The 20645-nt window shown below is 39.0% G+C and overlaps 1 protein-coding gene across 8 annotated transcripts in view; it reads right to left on the minus strand.

The window, feature by feature from the left end:
* Positions 1–20645, minus strand: part of LOC135101967 (fat-like cadherin-related tumor suppressor homolog) — a 369471-nt gene that overhangs the window by 39423 nt on the left and 309403 nt on the right. For all 8 annotated transcript variants that reach the window (XM_064006485.1, XM_064006511.1, XM_064006496.1 and 5 more), the window contains 18 exons: positions 17407–17618; positions 16984–17197; positions 15906–16100; positions 15479–15617; positions 15190–15353; positions 14738–14946; positions 14322–14466; positions 13989–14150; positions 13383–13645; positions 13135–13269; positions 11664–11910; positions 11414–11550; positions 10591–10711; positions 10231–10466; positions 4927–5107; positions 4569–4766; positions 3061–3249; positions 2564–2778 (listed from right to left, as the gene is read on the minus strand). In XM_064006485.1, the coding sequence (XP_063862555.1) occupies positions 2564–2778; positions 3061–3249; positions 4569–4766; positions 4927–5107; positions 10231–10466; positions 10591–10711; positions 11414–11550; positions 11664–11910; positions 13135–13269; positions 13383–13645; positions 13989–14150; positions 14322–14466; positions 14738–14946; positions 15190–15353; positions 15479–15617; positions 15906–16100; positions 16984–17197; positions 17407–17618 (3362 nt within the window). The remainder of the gene's footprint in view (positions 1–2563; positions 2779–3060; positions 3250–4568; positions 4767–4926; positions 5108–10230; positions 10467–10590; positions 10712–11413; positions 11551–11663; positions 11911–13134; positions 13270–13382; positions 13646–13988; positions 14151–14321; positions 14467–14737; positions 14947–15189; positions 15354–15478; positions 15618–15905; positions 16101–16983; positions 17198–17406; positions 17619–20645) is intronic.

Raw genomic sequence — 20645 nt, forward strand, 5'->3', positions numbered from 1 at the left:
ATTAAGAGGTATGGAGGTGCAGAAAAAATATGAAGTGTTTTTAAGCAAGTTTAGAGAAGGTGTTGAAAGATATGTGCCAAGATATAAGGTAAAAGAAAATAATAAAGTGTGGTTTAATGCAAAGTGTGCAGAGGCAAAAAAGAAAAAGGAGAGGGCATGGAAAAAAATGAGGAAACAATGGAATGAGATAAATAGAGAAGAATACAGGACAGCTAGAAATGATTATGTTAAAATAAGAAGAGAAGAAGAAAGAAATTTTGAAAGAGATGTAGTTGGAAAGTGTAAAGAAGAACCCAAACTTTTCTATAGATATGTAAATGGAAAAATAAAGCATAGAGATACTATTACAAAGCTGAAGGAAAATAGAGAAATTTATGAAACCACACAAGAGATGGCTGAGATACTGAATAAAAGCTTTAAGTCTGTATTTACAAGAGAAACTGTCTTTGCATCACTGGGAGATGAGGAACAACAGAAAGGAATAGCAAACATACAAGTGGAAAGAAAATAAATTAAAAGACTACTGGAAGAGCTAGATACTAGGAAGGTGATGGGACCAGACGAAGTAAATGGATGGATATTGAAAGAATGTAGAGAGGAATTGGAAGAACCAATATAGGAGATAATTAACAGTTCTTTAAAGGAGTGAAAAGTACCAAAGGAATGGAAGAGAGCAAATATAGTACCGTTATACAAAGGAGGTAATAAAATGGAACCACTGAATTACAGACCAGTCTCACTCACGAGTATTGTAAGTAAACTCTGTGAAATAGTCATTAAAAACAGATGGGTGCAATATCTTGAACAAGAAAATATAATAACAGAAAAACAATTCGGTTTCAGGAAAGAGAGATCTTGCGTAACAAACTTACTGAGCTTTTATAAAAGAGTAATAGATAAACTACAAGAAAGAGATAGTTGGGTTGATGCTGTCTATTTAGATCTGAAAAAAGCTTTTGATACAGTTCCACATAAAAGTCTCATATGGAAACTGGAACATCGAGGAGGGCTAAAAGGAAAAATACTTAAGTGGATGAAGGATTATCTCCAAGGTAGGGAAATGAGTACAGTAATCAGAGATAATAAATCAAGTTGGTGCGAAGTAACAAGCGGAGTACCACAAGGGTCTGTGTTGGCACCTATAATGTTTCAGGTCTATATAAATGATATGACGGTGGGTTTAAATAGCTACATTAATATGTTTGCAGATGATGCAAAATTGATGAAAGTAATAAAGAACCAAGAGGATTGTGAGGAACTACAGAGGGATATTGATAGAATTTATGAATGGAGTAAACGATGGAAATTAGAATTCAATATAAAGAAGTGCCATGTAATGGAGATGGGAAGAAGTAAAAGGAGACCTTCATGGGAGTATAAGATGGGAGGTATCACAATACCAAAGAGCAAAGAAGAAAAAGACTTGGGTGTAATAATTCAAGACACGCTTTCACCAGAAAAACACATCAATAGAATATTTGGTTCTACATATAATTTGCTAGCAAATATCAGGGTGGCATTTAATTACCTAGACAAAGAAATGATGAAGAAAATCATAACACACATGATACGCCCCAAACTGGAATACGCAGCAGTGGTATGGTCTCCACACAAAAAGAAAGATATAAGGAAATTGGAAAGAATACAAAGAACAGCTACGAAAATTATACCTGAATTGGAAGACCTAAGTTACGAGGAAAGACTGGAAGAAATTGGATTACCAACACTGCAAGAAAGAAGGGAAAGAGGAGACCTGATAACAATGTTCAAATTAGTAAATGGCATGGAGAAGATAGACAGAGATGACCTAGTTGTAAAAGTGGAGGAAGGAGATAGACGTACAAGGGGACATATGAAGAAATTAAAGAAGAGTCATTGTTTGGGAGATATTAAGAAATACAGCTTTCCGCATCGAACGGTAGAAATATGGAATAACTTAAAAGAAGAGGTAGTTGCGGCAAAGAGTGTGCACATGTTTAAAGAGAAATTGGACAAATTCGGGTATGGAGACAGGACTAATTGAGCTTTGGCTCGGACCCTGTATTATACAACTAGGTAAACTAGGTAAATACACACAGGGAAGAGAGAGAGAGAGAGAGAGAGAGAGAGAGAGAGAGAGAGAGAGAGAGAGAGAGAGAGAGAGAGAGAGAGAGAGAGAGAGAGAGAGAGAGAGAGAGAGAGAGAGAGAGAGAGACTCAATAAGGGTCAAAAGTTCAGGGAAATGAGCTTGGCCTTACTGAAACATTATGAGAAATAACAAGAAATCCCTGATCAACAACCAGATTCTGGCAGTAAAAAGATTAAAATTAGGTCTAGCTTCATCATGAATATACAAAGGAAACTAGAATGACAGATCTCCTGAATCATATGAGAAATGCAAGAGAGATGTACACAACTAGGATAGAAAATAAAATAAAGTATGATAAAATAAGGAAAATTAACTGAAAGTAAAGTTAGATATTACTGGTTGTTTCCCAGTGATAATTTAATTTCTCATATTTCACCAGAGATATCATGAACATCATGTACTATGCATAACAAACAATAATGTGCTACTACTTACCTGCACAACACTAGCACCTTGCAGTGCATCCTCCCTGACAGTGGCAGTGTATGTCGGTAGTGTAAATACTGGTGCATTGTCATTGATGTCAGTAATGGTAAGGTTGACCAGAGCTGTGGCAGACAGGGGCGGTGTACCACCATCTGTGGCTACTATTGTTGCCACCACCTGTTGCACTCGTTCAAAATCCACCTCACCCCCAATACTGATCACACCTGCAACAAACAGTTGTGAGAATTTTTTGTAAATTAATATATATATATATATATATATATATATATATATATATATATATATATATATATATATATATATATATATATATATATATATATATATATATATATATATATATATATATATATATATATATATATATATATATTACTTACCTACAGAGTATTCTTATTATACGAATTATCCATTTAGAGGTTAGCTATATCAATAAAATTTTAGATAAAAAAATAGCAAGTAACAGCATTGTAGCAAGCCAGTACCGGTCTTGGGATGGATGTGGAGGTACTTCTCCCGAGTAGTGTGTTGGAGAGAATAAGAGATCTCTGCATTGATGCCGATGTCTCTAGAAGTAGCCATTACCCGCAAGACTTCAGTCCCTAAAGGTGTGTTCTCCTTTACTGTAATTTCATGCAGTTTCCTTACGAACTCAGGTGCATTATCATTTACATCTGTGAAAGAAGAAAGCTCACAGGTCACACACCAGCTGGAATGAGTTCCATTGCTTAGTTGTAACTGTCACTTTAGAAGTATTAATAAATGTGAGTGTGTATGCACACACACACACACACACACACACACACACACACACACACACACTATGATAAGGCCATGTTTGGAATATGCTGCAGTGTTATGGTCTTCAAGTACTAAGAGAGAAGAGGGGAAATTGGAACAATTACAGGAAGTTGCAACAAAAGTGCCTCCACTCCTGTCATATGAGAAGAGATTGATTACTATGTACAAGATCATGTCAGGAATTCAGAAATTAGACTGTGGGGACCTGGTGGTGTGAGATTACAGAAGTGCAAGAGGACATGACCTGAAAGTGAAGAAGAGAGCATGCAGAAGGGATATAAAAAAAGAACAGCTTTCCATAACAAACTATTTGAGTTCAGAATGAGTTGGAAAGAGATGTAGTACATGCTAGGACAATACACAGTTTTAAAGAGAGACTGGATAATGGCAAATATTGAGATGGGACAGCACAAGCATAGACTCCTCCTCCTGTAAACCACAACTTGGTAAATATAACTAGGCAAACGTACAAGTACACACACACACACACACACACACACACACACACACAAATAAAATCAAGAAGACCACCTACAGAAGAGGCATTAAGAAATTGTTTTTCCATAGAGATGAGTAAGAAAGTGGACTGAGTTACAGAAAGAAGTGGTACAGGCAAAAACATAAGTAACATAATAAAAACATAATAACAGAAGGCAAGGCAGAATAAAAGTAAGTATGGAGCTGGCACATCATGAGCATAGCTCTACTTCTCTATATTTTAACTAGGTAAATACAATTAGGTAAAAACATACATACACAGACACATGCACAGAGAGAGAGAGAGAGAGAGAGAGAGAGAGAGAGAGAGAGAGAGAGAGAGAGAGAGAGAGAGAGAGAGAGAGAGAGAGAGAGAGAGAGAGAGAGAGAGAGAGAGAGAGAGAGAGAGAGAGAGAGAGAGAGAGAGAGAGAGAGAGAGAGAGAGAGAGAGAGAGAGAGAGAGAGAGAGAGAGAGAGAGAGAGAGAGGAGAGAGAGAGAGAGAGAGAGAGAGAGAGAGAGAGAGAGAGAGAGAGAGAGAGAGAGAGAGAGAGAGAGAGAGAGAGAGAGAGAGAGAGAGAGAGAGAGAGAGAGAGAGAGAGAGAGAGAGAGAGAGAGAGAGAGAGAAAACTTCGTTCCATCTGAGTTTATTAGAACAGTCTGTAAAGGATATTGAGTGGAGAATACTAACTGGGCATAACAGCAGATGTCTCTTACCTGAGACTGTAACAGTGAGCTGGGTGGTTGAGGACAGTGGTGGTACTCCCTGGTCTATGGCACGTACTGTTAGAATGTAAGAGTCCCTGATCTCGCGGTCAAGGGGACGGGCCAGACTTACAACTCCCTCCATCTCATCGATGGTAAAATGACCATCGGCAGAGTCCACAAAGTTATAGTGCACCCTTCGGTTGATACCTGTTATTGAAGTTGGATTACAGTGACTTATTAACATCAATTATCATCATTAGATTACAGTGACTCATTAACATCAGTTATCATCATCACTCATTTGCAAAGATTCCATACAAAAATATTATTTCACTCTGGGCCTCTCCAATGGCAAGTAAATGCTTACCAAGGTCAGGATCAGTTGCGTGCATCTTCAGGACAACAGTGTTAACAGGTGCATCCTCTGGCAAAGTTGCAGAGTGAGAGGCCAGGGTGAAGGATGGTGAATTATCATTGGTGTCTGTCACAGTCACCTCCAACAGAACCTCACATTGCCAATCTGCATGTTCCCAATCTTCTATTATAACCTGTGGGAAAGTAAGTCTATGAGTGTGTGTGTGTGTGAGTGTGTATTTACCTAGCTGTGCTCTGTGGGAAAAATGCATATGCTGTACCATCTCCATATATTGTGTGTATTTACCTAGTTGTGGTTTACAGAAGGGGAGTAATCTCATAGTATCCCATCTCTATATCTATCCACTTTGGTCTTAAAAGTGCTGACAGTTTTGGCATTTACAACACCTTCACTGAGTTCATTCCATTTGTTCGCACTTCTGTGAGAAAAACTATAGTTCTTAATGTCTCTTTTACAGTTAACTTTCTTCAAATTCTTATTGTGTCCCCTTGTACTCTGTCAGTCTGAATTTATAAAACCTTCTTTGTCCACACTTTCCATACCATTTATCATTCTATAGATGTTTATTAAATCCCCTCTCTCTCTCTCCTATTTTCAAGGGTAGGAATTTCCAACATTCTTAATCTCTCTTCATAGGTCAATTTACTCAACTCCGGAACCATCTTAGTGACTGTTCTTTGTACTCTTTCTAATTTTATAATATTCCTCTTTGTGTGAGGAGACCACTCCACTGACGCATATTCCAATCTTGGTCTTATCATGGAAATTAACAACTTTTTTTATAATTTCTTTATCCAAATATGAGAATGCCATTCTTACTCTTTTTAACAAATTCATCAACTCTCCAGTAATTTTATCAATATGTCTGTCTGGAGTCAAGTTTTCAGTAACTGTTACTCCCAAATCCACTTCCTATTTTGACTTCTTTAACTTCACACCTTCCACCTCATAATAATATTTATGTGTGTGTGTGTGTGTGTGTGTGTGTGTGTGTGTGTGTGTGTGTGTGTGTGTGTGTGTGTGTGTGTGTGTGTGTGTGTGTGTGTGTGTTTATTTACCTAGTTGTGCTTTATGGGAAAAGAGCTATGCTCGTGCTGTCCCATCTCCATATCTTTTAGTATCCAACTTAGCCTTGAATCCATGTATACTTTCTGCATTTACTATCTCCTCATCCAGACTGTTCCATACATCAATACTTCTATATGGGAAACTATACTTTTTGACGTCTCTTCTCCAAGCACTCCTCTTCAGCCTCTTCCCATGTCCTCTAGTGTCCCATGTATCCCAGACCATTAAGTCGCTCCGGTCCACTTCCTCTACTCCCTCATATGCTTTATATATCGCAATCAAGTCTCCCTTTTCTCTCCTCTTTTCCAACGTTGGTAGACGTAGCCTTTCCAGTCTCTCTTCATATGACAAGTCCCTGATACTTGGTACCATCTTCGTAGCTGCTCTCTGAACTCTCTCCAACTTCCTTATATCCTTTTCTTGTATGGCAACCACACTATTGCTGCATATTCTAGTCTAGGTCTTATCAGCTACACGATCATCTTCCTGACCATCTTCTCTTCATCCATATATGAAAAGGCCTGCCTTATTCTTCTCAACAAGTTATAGGTTTTTCCTGTAATTTTGCTAATGTGTGTCTCCGGGGTCAGGTTCCCAGTCACTGTAACACCGAGATCCTTTTCCTCTTCTGCTCCACTCAACCTTACACCATTCAACACATAATTTCCTTTTACTCTTCTTGTACTTTTCCAAATTCTATTACCTTACACTTCTTTAAAGTGTGTGTGTGTGTGTGTGTGTGTGTGTGTGTGTGTGTGTGTGTGTGTGTGTGTGTGTGTGTGTGTGTGTGTGTGTGTGTGTGGCTGCCACACTAATCCACTTTTCCTCCACAGACTCTGGCATTCATGATCCATGGGTATAAACTACAGGATGGCCATTGGTACTCTGGCAATGTTTAATCTGAAGCCTCATTTAATTTGCCATGTTTTCAGGTGGCTTTAATCTCTATCTTTTATGCTGTGGCCATGTGATTAGTCCATTGCATGTAGCTGCTGATGGCATTACAATTGTAGCAAGGTATGTACCATTGTTGTGTAAATCTGTTCCTGGAACCTTTGTACATGCACACTATTATGTCAGGAGGGTTATCAAGACATTTACCAGCTATTTCATATATTATCAACATAAATATGAAGTTATACCGCTCTGTTGTCTGTGGAATATGTTAGGATAGAACTAGAGCTAGAAAACAAGAGTAGAGAGTGATAACAGATCACCAAAACATACTTTATGTGAGTGTAAAAGTCAAACTGCAGAGTTCTATATTCATAGATTTTATGCATTATCAATATCTGTATGAAGTTCTATTGACAAATTGCTATTGCTCTTTTATCTGTGGAATATGTTAAGATAGAAATGGAGCAAGGAAACAAGATTAATGACAGCAGTTGGGAGCAATTGCAGTGGTAGGAGTGATTCTGCATGACACTGCCAGTACATTCAAGAAGCTCCACATTGTATGTGTAACCTTTATTTCATGTTTTTGGTTTCTGAAGACAAAGGAAGAGGAAACATTATGCAATCACCACAAAATATAAGTTTGTTGCAAAAATAGTTTTTCATTTGTTACCAGTTTGAACTTATGGCACAGGACCACCAACTGTATGTGATACCAAGAAGCAACAGGAAAAGATGAAGCAGTTCTTTGCTGACGGAAGTGCATACGAATAACAAAGAAAGATGGGAAGAGTAGATATCATCAAGTAATGATGCAGTGATTTTGACAGTGAAGGAATGATGGTGTGGACATAACTGACATGACAATGAAACAAGTTAAGGTGTTTCATAGAGAGCTTAGATTAGAACATCACTGTAAGTACATTGAAAAGTGGTTGCAGAGATTTAGGAAGCACTATGACATTTCAGTGTGTAATGTTTGTGAAGAAAAGATCAATGACAAAGAAAGGAGCAACAGAATAAGTTAAAAAGTTTGCAGGCTTGTTGTTTCCTGTTTTATATTTTTGTTTAATTTACATTTAGTACAGTAGCAGTTTCATTATTTGAAAACATTCTTTTTGTATACCAGGCACACTATTCAAGTCTTTTTACATACACTGGGAGGTGCATTGGAGGTATCAGGGAGTAAACCTCAGTTAATAAAAAAAAAAAAAAAATGCATAAATTGGGATGATTCTAGAACTTTTTTTTTTATTATTATGTAGGAGGGACACCGGCCAAGGGCAACAAAAATCCAATAAAAAAAAAAGAAGGCCCACTGAGGTATCAGCCCCTGAATGGGATCCAGCAGCAGTCAAAAACTGAAGGATAATTGTCTTGAAATCTCTCTCTTGAAGGAATTCAAGTCATAGGAAGATGGAAATACAGAAGCAGGCAGGGAATTCCAGAGTTTACCAGAGTTTACATAGTTTACTAAGGATGCAGAAGTATATGATCATCAATCTGTACATGTATTAAATGTAAATGTAAGAATACAGGAACAAGTTTACCACTTGCAACATAAATAGAAACATAATTGAAATGTATATATTTTGTAAAGTGAGATACAGAAAGAAAACTTCCTCAACAAAGTAATATAAATGGCTGCAGAAATCACAGAAAATACAGTATGAAAAAATACTGGAGCTGAACTAAAATGAGTTCTAATAATTTGTAATTCTATTGTAGTAATAATTTTTTTTTTTTTTATGTAGGAAGGACACTGGCCAAGGGCAACAAAAATCTAATAAAAAAAAATGCCCACTGAAATGCCAGTCCCATAAAAGGGTCAAAGCAGTGGTCAAAAATTGATGAATAAGTGCCTTGAAACCTCCCTCTTGAAGGAATTCAAGTCATAGGAAGGTGGAAATACAGAAGCAGGCAGGGAGTTCCAGAGTTTACCTGAGAAAGGGATGAATGATTGAGAATACTGGTTAACTCTTGCGTTAGAGAGGTGGACAGAATAGGGGTGAGAGAAAGAAGAAAGTCTTGTGCAGCGAGGCTGTGGAAGGAGGGGAGGCATGCAGTTAGCAAGATCAGAAGAGCAGTTAGCATGAAAATAGCGGTAGAAGACAGATAGAGATGCAACATTGCGGCGGTGAGAGAGAGGTTGAAGACAGTCAGTTAGAGGAGAGGAGTTGATGAGACAAAAAGCTTTTGATTCCACCCTGTCTAGAAGTGCAGTATGAGTGGAACCCCCCCAGACATGTGAAGCATACTCCATACATGGACAGATAAGGCCCTCGTACAGAGTTAGCAGCTGGGGGGGTAGAAAAAACTGGCGGAGACGTCTCAGAACACTTAACTTCATAGAAGCTGTTTTAGCTAGAGATGAGATGTGAAGTTTCCAGTTCAGATTATAAGTAAAGGACAGACCGAGGATGTTCAGTGTAGAAGAGGGGGACAGTTGAGTGTCATTGAAGAAGAGGGGATAGTTGTCTGGAATGTTGTGTCGAGTTGATAAATGGAGGAATTGAGTTTTGAGGCATTGAACAATACCAAGTTTGCTCTGCCCCAATCAGAAATTTTAGAAAGATCAGAAGTCAGGCGTTCTGTGGCTTCCCTGCATGATATGTTTACCTCCTGAAGGGTTGGACGTCTATGAAAAGACGTGGAAAAGTGCAGGGTGGTATCATCAGCGTAGGAGTGGATAGGACAAGAGGTTTGGTTTAGAAGATCATTAATGAATAATAAGAAGAGAGTGGGTGACAGGACAGAACTCTGAGGAACACCACTGTTAATAGATTTAGGAGAAGAACAGTGACCGTCTACCACAGTAGCAATAGAACGGTCAGAAAGAGTGAAAGTTATATAGCATATCACTACTACTACTACTACTACTACTACTACTACTATTATCATTGAGCATTTATTGTTAGTTACAGGTCAACTGTCCGCATTATTACTACCTCACCACTGTAAGAACACCTAATCACAAATTTATTTATGGCTATCAGATTGCACTGTTTTTTGAGATGCTTCACTGAAATTTGTCCTTCTAGTAATGTACACACACATTATAATTAGACTGACCTGTAGCTGCATGGATATTCTTTCCCTTTTCTTTGAAAGAGCTATATAATGCTGTCCTATTTTCAACAACCTGGTGTTTTAATTTCAATAGATATCCTACCATGGGTATTTGATTTCCTTTCATCCAGTGTTTCTATATTTCTAGAACTCCTAAAATATAGTTCTCTTAAGTCATTTCTCTCCTGAAGTTCATTATCAACTATAAATGTTGAATAGTCTTTGTTTAATGTGTGTGTCTGTGTGTCTAGGTGCACTTACAGTAAGAACATAGCGGTCTTGTGTTTCACGATCAAGCTGAGTGGCTGTGGCCACGTGACCACTAAGTTGGTCAATGCTGAAGTGTTCAGCGCCATCCCCAGTCAGGGTGTAACGGCTACGGGCAGCTGTGCCTTCATCAGCATCCCAAGATACAACTGAAGCGATATGGGTGCCTGGAGTGACACCCTCTGACACGTCACGTCGGTAAACTGGCTCCTTGCACACTGGGCCATTATCTGCCATGGAACACATGTGTGAGTGACAGTGATGTATTCTGACTGGGATTAATAGATGACAAAATATGTTTGTATATAAATGTATTACAATTAAAAAAAATTAACAGAGAAAAAATATATTCACCATTGACATCAATGACAGTTATAGTAACTGTTGTGTTGGCAGTAAACTTCCCATCGGTAACAGTGACTGTTAATGTGTATTCTGCTTGCTTCTCTCGATCCAGCACAGAAGCTACATAAACCTGAAAAATAAGGCACATGACTCTTTCTTTATGTTGAGATAACTAAAGTTTTATATGTAGAACATTTTAGGCTTTTTATTCATAAAGTAAGCTCACAGAAAGTCTCATACTTTTACATTTTTTACAATGAGATCTAGGTATATTAGCCATTATATGCTGGCATCACACACATGCATGCACATACACACACACACACACACACACACACACACACACGCACACATACACACACTTGATTACTTTATTATTAGGCTCTAGGGTTATAAGAACATAAGAACAAACACACACCCACTTGATTTACTTTATTATTAGGCTCTAGTGTTATAATAACATAAGAACATAAGAAAACTAAGGAAGCTGCAAGAGGCCATCATGCCTAAATGTGGCAGTCCCAATATGAAACATTAAAAAATTCCTCTGCTTCACTGTTACCTACCATCAGGCTCCAGTCAATATTTATAAAATTAAAATCTCCTACCACACATACCTGACTGTATCTGCCTGTTCTATTTATCTCATGTCATAGTGAACTGCTAGCTTGTTTTGTAGTATTCAGTGGCCTGTACACTAATCCAAGTACTATTGATTGTGATCCTTATGAAAGAGCTTTTTCTTCTAGTACTGTATCTCCTATGAAGGCCAACACACACACACACACACACACACACACACACACACACACACACACACACACACACACACCTGTCCTGAAGTGTGGACCAGAAAGTGACCATCTGGATCTCCACCAGTAATGAAGTAATCAAGTTCAGCCATAGTTTCATCAGCATCTGTTACACTAAGTTCCACCACAGCTGTGCCAGTTGCAGTGTCTTCTGGTACTGTTTGAAACAAATGCAATTTGACATTACAACTACAGAATTTTTTCTGAATACTTGAAAAAAATTCAGTTTCATGCTTCATAAATGTAACTAATAAGCTCAAAGTTACTTACCTGCAGTGATGTAAGTGTCTTTGGTGAAAACTGGTGGGTTGTCATTATAGTCCATGACCTTCACAGTAACACTCACACTAGTAGAAAGAGGTTTCTGACCTCCATCGGTAGCTATGACTGTGAAGGAATACTGGGCAATAGTCTCACGGTCCAGTAAGGCTGCCAGGGTCAGTGTCCCAGTGTGTGGATCAATGTGGAATGTTGATTTGATTATAGCATCTTCATCCTGGCTGAGGCTATACTGGATCTGAAGAGAGAAATTAAAAGCAGATATTATTTTAGTTTATATTAAGGACTTACTGATATTTTTCCTAACACATGTTGAAATTGATACATCTCTCTCTCTCTCTCTCTCTCTCTCTCTCTCTCTCTCTCTCTCTCTCTCTCTCTCTCTCTCTCTCTCTCTCTCTCTCTCTCTCTCTCTCTCTCTCTCTCTCTGATGTTCTACTCCCAAGGGGAGCATCCCCTAGGTGGTGTCCATGACAGAAGAGCCTCCACCTCTCACTATCCAAACACTCTCTTCTTGTTTGTTCATACACTGGCATCTACTAATATCTCTTTCAGACAAATTCTTTTAACCTATCCTTTCATCTTCCAAGTGGCCTTTTTCTCCTATTAGCACCCTCAACTTTGCTCATATACATTTCCTCTATGAACTCTTTGCTTTTCATCCTCAGAATATGCCTACACCATATCAGTGTGTTCCTTTTCACCCATTCTACCATTCCCTAATTTACACCACTTGCACATATACATTCTCATAACTCTCACTCCTCCCATCTCATCACTACTTGAGCCCTTCTCTAGTAACTTAGTATTTCCACAGCATGCACTCCTGATTGCTGTGCTGTATTCCACATATAGGATTTTGATCCATACATCACTATTGGTGGGAAAATACTGATATTTGAACCTATATCTACATCCATAGACACATTTCTCTCTTTTATGACTCTTGCACATGATTCTATGACACATCTACCATTCACAACCCTCTCTCTCTCTTGTCTCTCCATCCATCTTACCATGTTTACCTTGCATTATCTTCAGATACTTAAACAGTTATCTCCTCCTTTCTCTCTTTTCCTTCAACCACCTCACACTTGTCTACAGCTGGCACACTCACCTTACAGAGTATCCTAAAGTCACACACTTCTACTTCTCTCCTCTAAAACACCATCACCATATTTTTCTCAACATTTCCTTCTGTTTCCATCTCACATATATCCTATGGAAATTTTTCATTAGTCTTTGAAGTTCCCTTCATTCTCTACTAGTAAGACAGCATCATATGCAGATATGTTACTATCTACAGAATACTACAACCCATCTCATTTTTGTTCACTTTCAGCCTTGCATGAATATTTCCTACTCTAGCTTCCATTTTTCTCACATATTGTAGACATCCATATTAAATGACCACAGATACTAGACAGTACATACCCCTGTCTCTCATTATTATGGTAAATACCTGGCCATTGTTTCCTTCATCCTCATCTGTGGCTGTAAGAATAGTAATAACATCACCCACTTCACTGTTCTCTGCTACCAAGGTTGTATAGCTTATTTCAGAAAAGCGTGGGGAGCAGTCATTCACATCCATTACCTGTAACTCAGATAAAAAAAGGTCAGTTAGCTTCCAAAAGATTATATTTCAATCTGTAATCAAAAGTCTTTAACAATATATTACATCATTATTAAATGACACTGAACACTGACCATTACAGAAATTGTCATATAGTCCACTGTGGGAGGCGTTGCAAGTGTGTGGTTGGTGACTGTGATGCGGTGTATACGCCGCCGCTCGTGATCCAAAGATTTCCGTGTCACCACCAGCCCAGTAGAGGTTACAGCAAAGGGTCCAGAGCTCTCTCCTGACCCCTTCTCCTCACCTGCCACTCTCTGCTCTGTGTCCTCATCAGCAACTATTGAGTACTGTACTTCCTGTGGTCCCTCCATCCACAAGGTTGCTATCACATTCCCTGTCCACCAGAAGTCATTATTAGGAAGGATGATGATAGATCTCTTGCTTCTAAATTTACAATACTAACTCAGAATTCAGTATATATAAATTTAAAAACACACAAAAACAAGTTTCCCCATCTTTTCAAAAGAAAAAGCTTTTCAAAATGTTTCATGGACAGTTTGAGGAAACTTTTACTCTTCATCAACTACGACTTAATTTACTTAAAAGAAGAAAGTCCAGACATCCAGAAAACCAAAATTATCTAGCTTGTTTAGATTATCTAGCTTGTCTTTTAATGGATACAGAAATTAGTGAGTTCGTATTCTGTATGTATGTTATTTCCTTGCTGAAGTGCTTACCAACGGGGTCATCCTCTCTCATAAAGAACTGTGCATACTTCTTGGCACAGTGTGGAGGGCTTTCATAGGCTGGCAGGAGGAAGATGGTGATGGGGACATCTGAGTGGTGGGGTGGGGAACCTTTGTCCTCCCCACGGATAAAAAACTGATACACCTCAGTTTCTGTAACATACAAGCATAATGATATAGCATTAATTATTTTAATGAACTATGTCAAATATATATTGAATCCTTTTAAAACACAAGTGGAAGTGCATGCTTGCATGTGTGTGTGTATTTGTGTGTGTGTGTGTGTGTGTGTGTGTGTGTGTGTGTGTGTGGGTGGGTAATTACCTCGGCCTTGAAGGCTTTGAGTGATGGTGACTTCTCCTGTTAGAGGATCAACTGCAAAAAGCTTGAGTGCCTCTGAGCTGTTAGCTTCATACATGCGGTACTCCACCTCACTATTCACTCCCTCATCTGCATCACCTGCCTCAACCTGGGAAGATTTAAGGACAAATGATGCAGCCATGATTAAGACATGGTGTGATCGATGTTCATAAAACATATATGGGTGATACAGTTAAAATAAGAAGACTAAAATATATTGCTGTATGTTATTTCAAAAGGAAGTCACAAGGTGCATGTATATCATTGCAATATGAATGAACATCGAGAATCTATGCACATACTACACTGAGAAAGATAGCTACATATTATATTTGTTACTTTCAAAAGGGAATATTGTAATATGACTCACTGATTCTCACCTTGAGAATAGTTGTGCCAGGAGCCATGTCAGTGTTGATGTTGGATTGATACTCTGGCAATGTAAATATCGGTGGATTGTCATTCTTGTCACGGATGGTCAAACGCACGGTGGTAAAGCTGGCCCGTCCACCCTCATCCATGACGGATAATTTAAGGGTGTGCAATGCTAATGACTCACGGTCTAGTTGTCTTTCTGTGAACAAGTTGCCTAAGCACATGAAAGAAAATTAATTAATCATAGTGAACCCTCAGCATATTTTAAAAGGTAGTTTTGAAATATTATTATGTGAAAAAATGAACTACAGAGAAACAGTTGAGTAAAATGGAGGGATAGACACCAAAGAAAGGTAAAAAACAGTGAGATAACTTATATAGAATTAAATTAACTTCTCAAGTAAATGAGGTTTAGGGAAAAATTACTATGAATAATGGACATGGTCATACTGATTACCTTCTTTATCTATAGTGAAGGCATCCTCAGAGGTCTGGTGTAGAATGCTGTAATGCAAAGTTCCAAAACCACCTGTGTCTGGGTCATAGGCAAAAAGATTTGTCACAAGCTGGCCAGGAGAAGAGTTCTCTTCCACATAAGCTTCATAAAGTGTGCGGTTAAACCTGTGAAAAGAAACATCAAATGATATACTGTATGAAATTTTCCATATACTAGGAGTAACTTCTCCGTATATGTACTCAAGTAAAATAAATACTTACATAAATTGGTTAAAATTAAAATATATTACCTAGGCGCATGATGATTAGAAGGAACAATAGAGACATGGAGGACCTTGAAGACCATATGCACCCCATCAGTTACTGACATATTCAGATTTAGAGAAGTTACATTCTCTAGCTTGTGTGGTGCCGTCACTGTCAGCACACCTGCAGAGGAGAATTGATTGAGCTATTGTTTACTATTAATTTCAAAGCACACTTAGTGGACTGAATTCTCTTGGCATAAATTTCCTGAGACATGAATTATGACAGACACCATCTGGAAACACAAAGTTCACATACGAAAAATTTTTGTGGGATTTATTTTGTGCAAGGGCTGAAAGGTGCTAGCAATTATCAAAAAGATTTTTCAGTAAAAATAATAAAAATAGAATTAGTTGATGGAAATACAGAAATCAATCTTGAAATTACTCTACAGAGAAAAAACTTTCTTACCAGTTAATGAATCCATCTTAAATATTCCATTTCGATCTCCTGAGTGGATGGCATAACGGAGAGGCATGACCTGACCAGCGTCAGGATCAGAAGCAGACATGGAAGTAACCACGTGGCCAGGTTGGGCTTCAGCTGACACACGACAGGAGTAGCTGTCCTGCCGCCACACTGGAGGGTTGTCGTTGAAGTCCACAACTACTCCCCAGAAAAAAATCTTTATGGTTAGACACATGGAATTTTTAACAGAAAACTTAGCCAACCATCAAATAAGTTCTGAAAAAGCTAATGGCAACAGAACAAAAAGACATCTGGGAGACAAATCATAGTATATAAAAGTGATATTTAGTAAATTGAGGCTCTATCCACCAGAGGAATTCACCCTTTCTGTCTGTCTGTCTGTCTGTTGCTCACTTTGTATTCTTACTCATGTTAAAAAAATATGAAGATATATCCTAGAATACATGTAATGCACAACAAATTAATGTTATATCCATGAAAACTTTATTATTTTTCTCTCTCTCTCTCTCTCTCTCTCTCTCTCTCTCTCTCTCTCTTACTGTGAATACTCAATTTTTTTTTATTTTCCTGTCTGCTTATCAGTTCCTTATTCACTCTGCTTTGCCTACTGTCTTTCTTCTTGTCTTCCTCCATGTACGAGTATATATGAAAATGTTAGTTTCTGTGTATGTTAACCATATATCTGTCAATTAATTTGAATAGTTAATAAGTGCTCATAAGTCAATCAATTACACTGCAAGTTAGTATGTTTTCCTTTCAAACTCTCAATTAGTTTGCACATGCCTGCTTATTTATTTACTGTTCATCCATCAGCTTATTTATTTGTCTGTTTCTATTATCATATTCCTCTTCTTATCTGTTTGCCTGCATCTTTGAGCATGTCTATCACTTACATGTATTTTGTGTTTGTCTATCTGGCTAGTCCCATGTTCATATCAGTATCTCTCTCTCTCTCTCTCTCTCTCTCTCTCTCTCTCTCTCTCTCTCTCTCTCTCTCTCTCTCTCTCTCTCTCTCTCTAAATACATAAACAGATGAACTACACAAACATATAATACTTGCCATGAATAACCACCACGGCAGTAGCAGAAAGCTGGGGAATTCCAGAGTCAGTGGCTACAACAACAAACTCATGCTGAGAATCATCTTCAGCATCCAGCTGTTTGGTGAGCACCACGGCACCATCTGTGCTGCGCAGGTCAAATCCAATACATTCACCTCCACAGGAATATCGGACAGATCCACCCATACCAGTATCCACATCTCTGGCTGAAACCTGTGTGTGTGTGGTGAAAGGGACAAGTAGTCCTGTAAAATAGACTTTGGGGTTCAACTTTAGCTTCTCATAATAATGTCTAATTAGCAGGGACACTGGCAGTACAGTATATAAAAACATACCTTTTTACATATAGTTTCAACAGTTTTCCATTAAAGTTTGAAAAATTAGATTGATAAATATATCCTACCTGGAAAACTAAGACTTACCTGAAGGATGACATGGCCTGGAGCAGCAGCTTCTGACACATCTCCTTTGAATATGTAGTGAGTGAATTCTGGAGGATTATCATTGACATCAGTAACCATGATGGTGATGTAAGCGTCTGTGTGGCTGCCTGTGAAGGGATCTCGGGCCCTGACAGTAATGTTGTGGCTGTGGGCGGCTTCATAGTCCAACATGTCAGTAGTCTGAATTACACCTGCACATGGGGTGGCAACATTCCAATTGTAATATGATTCTGGTGTTATATACAGTGTTTAGCTCAGAGTATGTAACTATTTCATATGATACACATGATAGTTACTTATCAACATGTCATTATCATTATCAACATGTGCAAGTGCACAACTGGTGTTATGTACAAATAACAAAAAACTTTGGCAAAGATAACAATGCAGAAGCAGTTATAAATAGTAAAACTTTACTAATAGTGTGTGTGTGTGTGTGTGTGTGTGTGTGTGTGTGTGTGTGTGTGTGTGTGTGTGTGTGTGTGTGTGTGTGTGTGTGTGTGTGTGTGTGTGTGTGTGTGTGTGTGTGTGTGTGTGTGTGTGTGTGTGTGTGTGTGTGTGTGTGTGTGTGTGTGTGTGTGTGTGTGTGTGTGTGTGTGTGTGTGTGTGTGTGTGTGTGTGTGTGTGTGTGTGTGTGTGTGTGTGTGTGTGTGTGTGTGTGTGTGTGTGTGTGTGTGTGTGTGTGTGTGTGTGTGTGTGTGTGTGTGTGTGTGTGTGTGTGTGTGTGTGTGTGTGTGTGTGTGTGTGTGTGTGTGTGTGTGTGTGTGTGTGTGTGTGTGTGTGTGTGTGTGTGTGTGTGTGTGTGTGTGTGTGTGTGTGTGTGTGTGTGTGTGTGTGTGTGTGTGTGTGTGTGTGTGTGTGTGTGTGTGTGTGTGTGTGTGTGTGTGTGTGTGTGTGTGTGTGTGTGTGTGTGTGTGTGTGTGTGTGTGTGTGTGTGTGTGTGTGTGTGTGTGTGTGTGTGTGTGTGTGTGTGTGTGTGTGTGTGTGTGTGTGTGTGTGTGTGTGTGTGTGTGTGTGTGTGTGTGTGTGTGTGTGTGTGTGTGTGTGTGTGTGTGTGTGTGTGTGTGTGTGTGTGTGTGTGTGTGTGTGTGTGTGTGTGTGTGTGTGTGTGTGTGTGTGTGTGTGTGTGTGTGTGTGTGTGTGTGTGTGTGTGTGTGTGTGTGTGTGTGTGTGTGTGTGTGTGTGTGTGTGTGTGTGTGTGTGTGTGTGTGTGTGTGTGTGTGTGTGTGTGTGTGTGTGTGTGTGTGTGTGTGTGTGTGTGTGTGTGTGTGTGTGTGTGTGTGTGTGTGTGTGTGTGTGTGTGTGTGTGTGTGTGTGTGTGTGTGTGTGTGTGTGTGTGTGTGTGTGTGTGTGTGTGTGTGTGTGTGTGTGTGTGTGTGTGTGTGTGTGTGTGTGTGTGTGTGTGTGTGTGTGTGTGTGTGTGTGTGTGTGTGTGTGTGTGTGTGTGTGTGTGTGTGTGTGTGTGTGTGTGTGTGTGTGTGTGTGTGTGTGTGTGTGTGTGTGTGTGTGTGTGTGTGTGTGTGTGTGTGTGTGTGTGTGTGTGTGTGTGTGTGTGTGTGTGTGTGTGTGTGTGTGTGTGTGTGTGTGTGTGTGTGTGTGTGTGTGTGTGTGTGTGTGTGTGTGTGTGTGTGTGTGTGTGTGTGTGTGTGTGTGTGTGTGTGTGTGTGTGTGTGTGTGTGTGTGTGTGTGTGTGTGTGTGTGTGTGTGTGTGTGTGTGTGTGTGTGTGTGTGTGTGTGTGTGTGTGTGTGTGTGTGTGTGTGTGTGTGTGTGTGTGTGTGTGTGTGTGTGTGTGTGTGTGTGTGTGTGTGTGTGTGTGTGTGTGTGTGTGTGTGTGTGTGTGTGTGTGTGTGTGTGTGTGTGTGTGTGTGTGTGTGTGTGTGTGTGTGTGTGTGTGTGTGTGTGTGTGTGTGTGTGTGTGTGTGTGTGTGTGTATTAACACATTAACACCAGCAAGGGAGGCAGAGGGGGTGTTTGAATTCAAACATATATGCTTGCAAACTTACACACACAGCAATCAGTGCTGAAGAGGGTCATGCAGCTTAAGTTAAACCATTGTTCTTGTAATAAGGTAAAATATTCTGTGTGTATCTGAGTGCATTTAATTATTTGTATTCAGTTATTCGTATTTCTAGAAGAACTGAATGAAGCTCATTGTCATTTTTTTTTTTTCAAAACTGTATTATGATATTTCTTTCTTTGAATTTAGCATGTATATTAAGCGTACACATCAGTTGCTCTGGTAATGCCTTACAATGAACAGTTTTAGTGAAAAACAAGATGTGACATTTCCAGGTTAGATTATTAGCAAAGGACAGATTAAGGATCTTTAGTGTTGAAGAGGAAGACAGCCAAGTCTCAATGAAGAAGAAGGGATAGTTATCTGGAAAGATGTCACAAGCTGATAGGTGGAGGACTTAGTTTTTTGAGGGATTGAACAACACAGAATTTGCTTTGCTGCAATCAGAAATTTTAGGAAGATTAGAATTCCAGCATTTTATGGTTTCCCTATATGAGTTGTTTAATTCCTGAAGGGTTAGACATCTAGAAAAAAAAGGTGTGGAAAAATACAGTGCTATCATCAGCATAGGAGCGAACAGGACACTGGATTTGGTTTATTTCAATGATGGATAATGGAAAGAAAGTAAGTGACAAGACAGGATCCTGAGGGACACCACTTTTAATAGACTTAGGAGAACAGTGATTATGTATGTTTGTGTGTGTATTTATCTAGTTACCTTGTTGTGACATACAAGAAAAGAGCAGTGCTCATGCTGTCACATCTCTGTAGTAACTAGGGTACTTCAATCTGTGTGTATTTACCTAGTTGTAATTTACAGGGCCTGAGCTATGCTTGTGTGTTCCTGTCTCCATATCTACACTTGTCCAGTTTTTCCCTAAAGCTGTGCACCTTCATTGCCAATACTACATCCTCATTTGGCTTGTTCCAAACTTCTATATTCCTCTGTGGGAAACTATATTTCTTTATGTTACTAAAGCTGTGTCCTTGTGTGAATCTGGTATTTCATACTTCTCTTAGCAGCAATTTCTCAATATATATTTCCTATACTCTATTCCATAATTTATAAATTAGTATTAAATCTCTCCTTTTTCTTCTTTGTTCCAAAGTGTGTGTACTTCACCAAGACCTGATCACAAGTGGACTTGCAACCAACCACCAGCCATTACCCTCTGAGTGCGAGCTCAGAGCTCATTATTA

The sequence above is a fragment of the Scylla paramamosain genome, chromosome 1, assembly GCF_035594125.1.
Source record: "Scylla paramamosain isolate STU-SP2022 chromosome 1, ASM3559412v1, whole genome shotgun sequence".
Taxonomy (NCBI): Eukaryota; Metazoa; Arthropoda; class Malacostraca; order Decapoda; family Portunidae; genus Scylla; species Scylla paramamosain.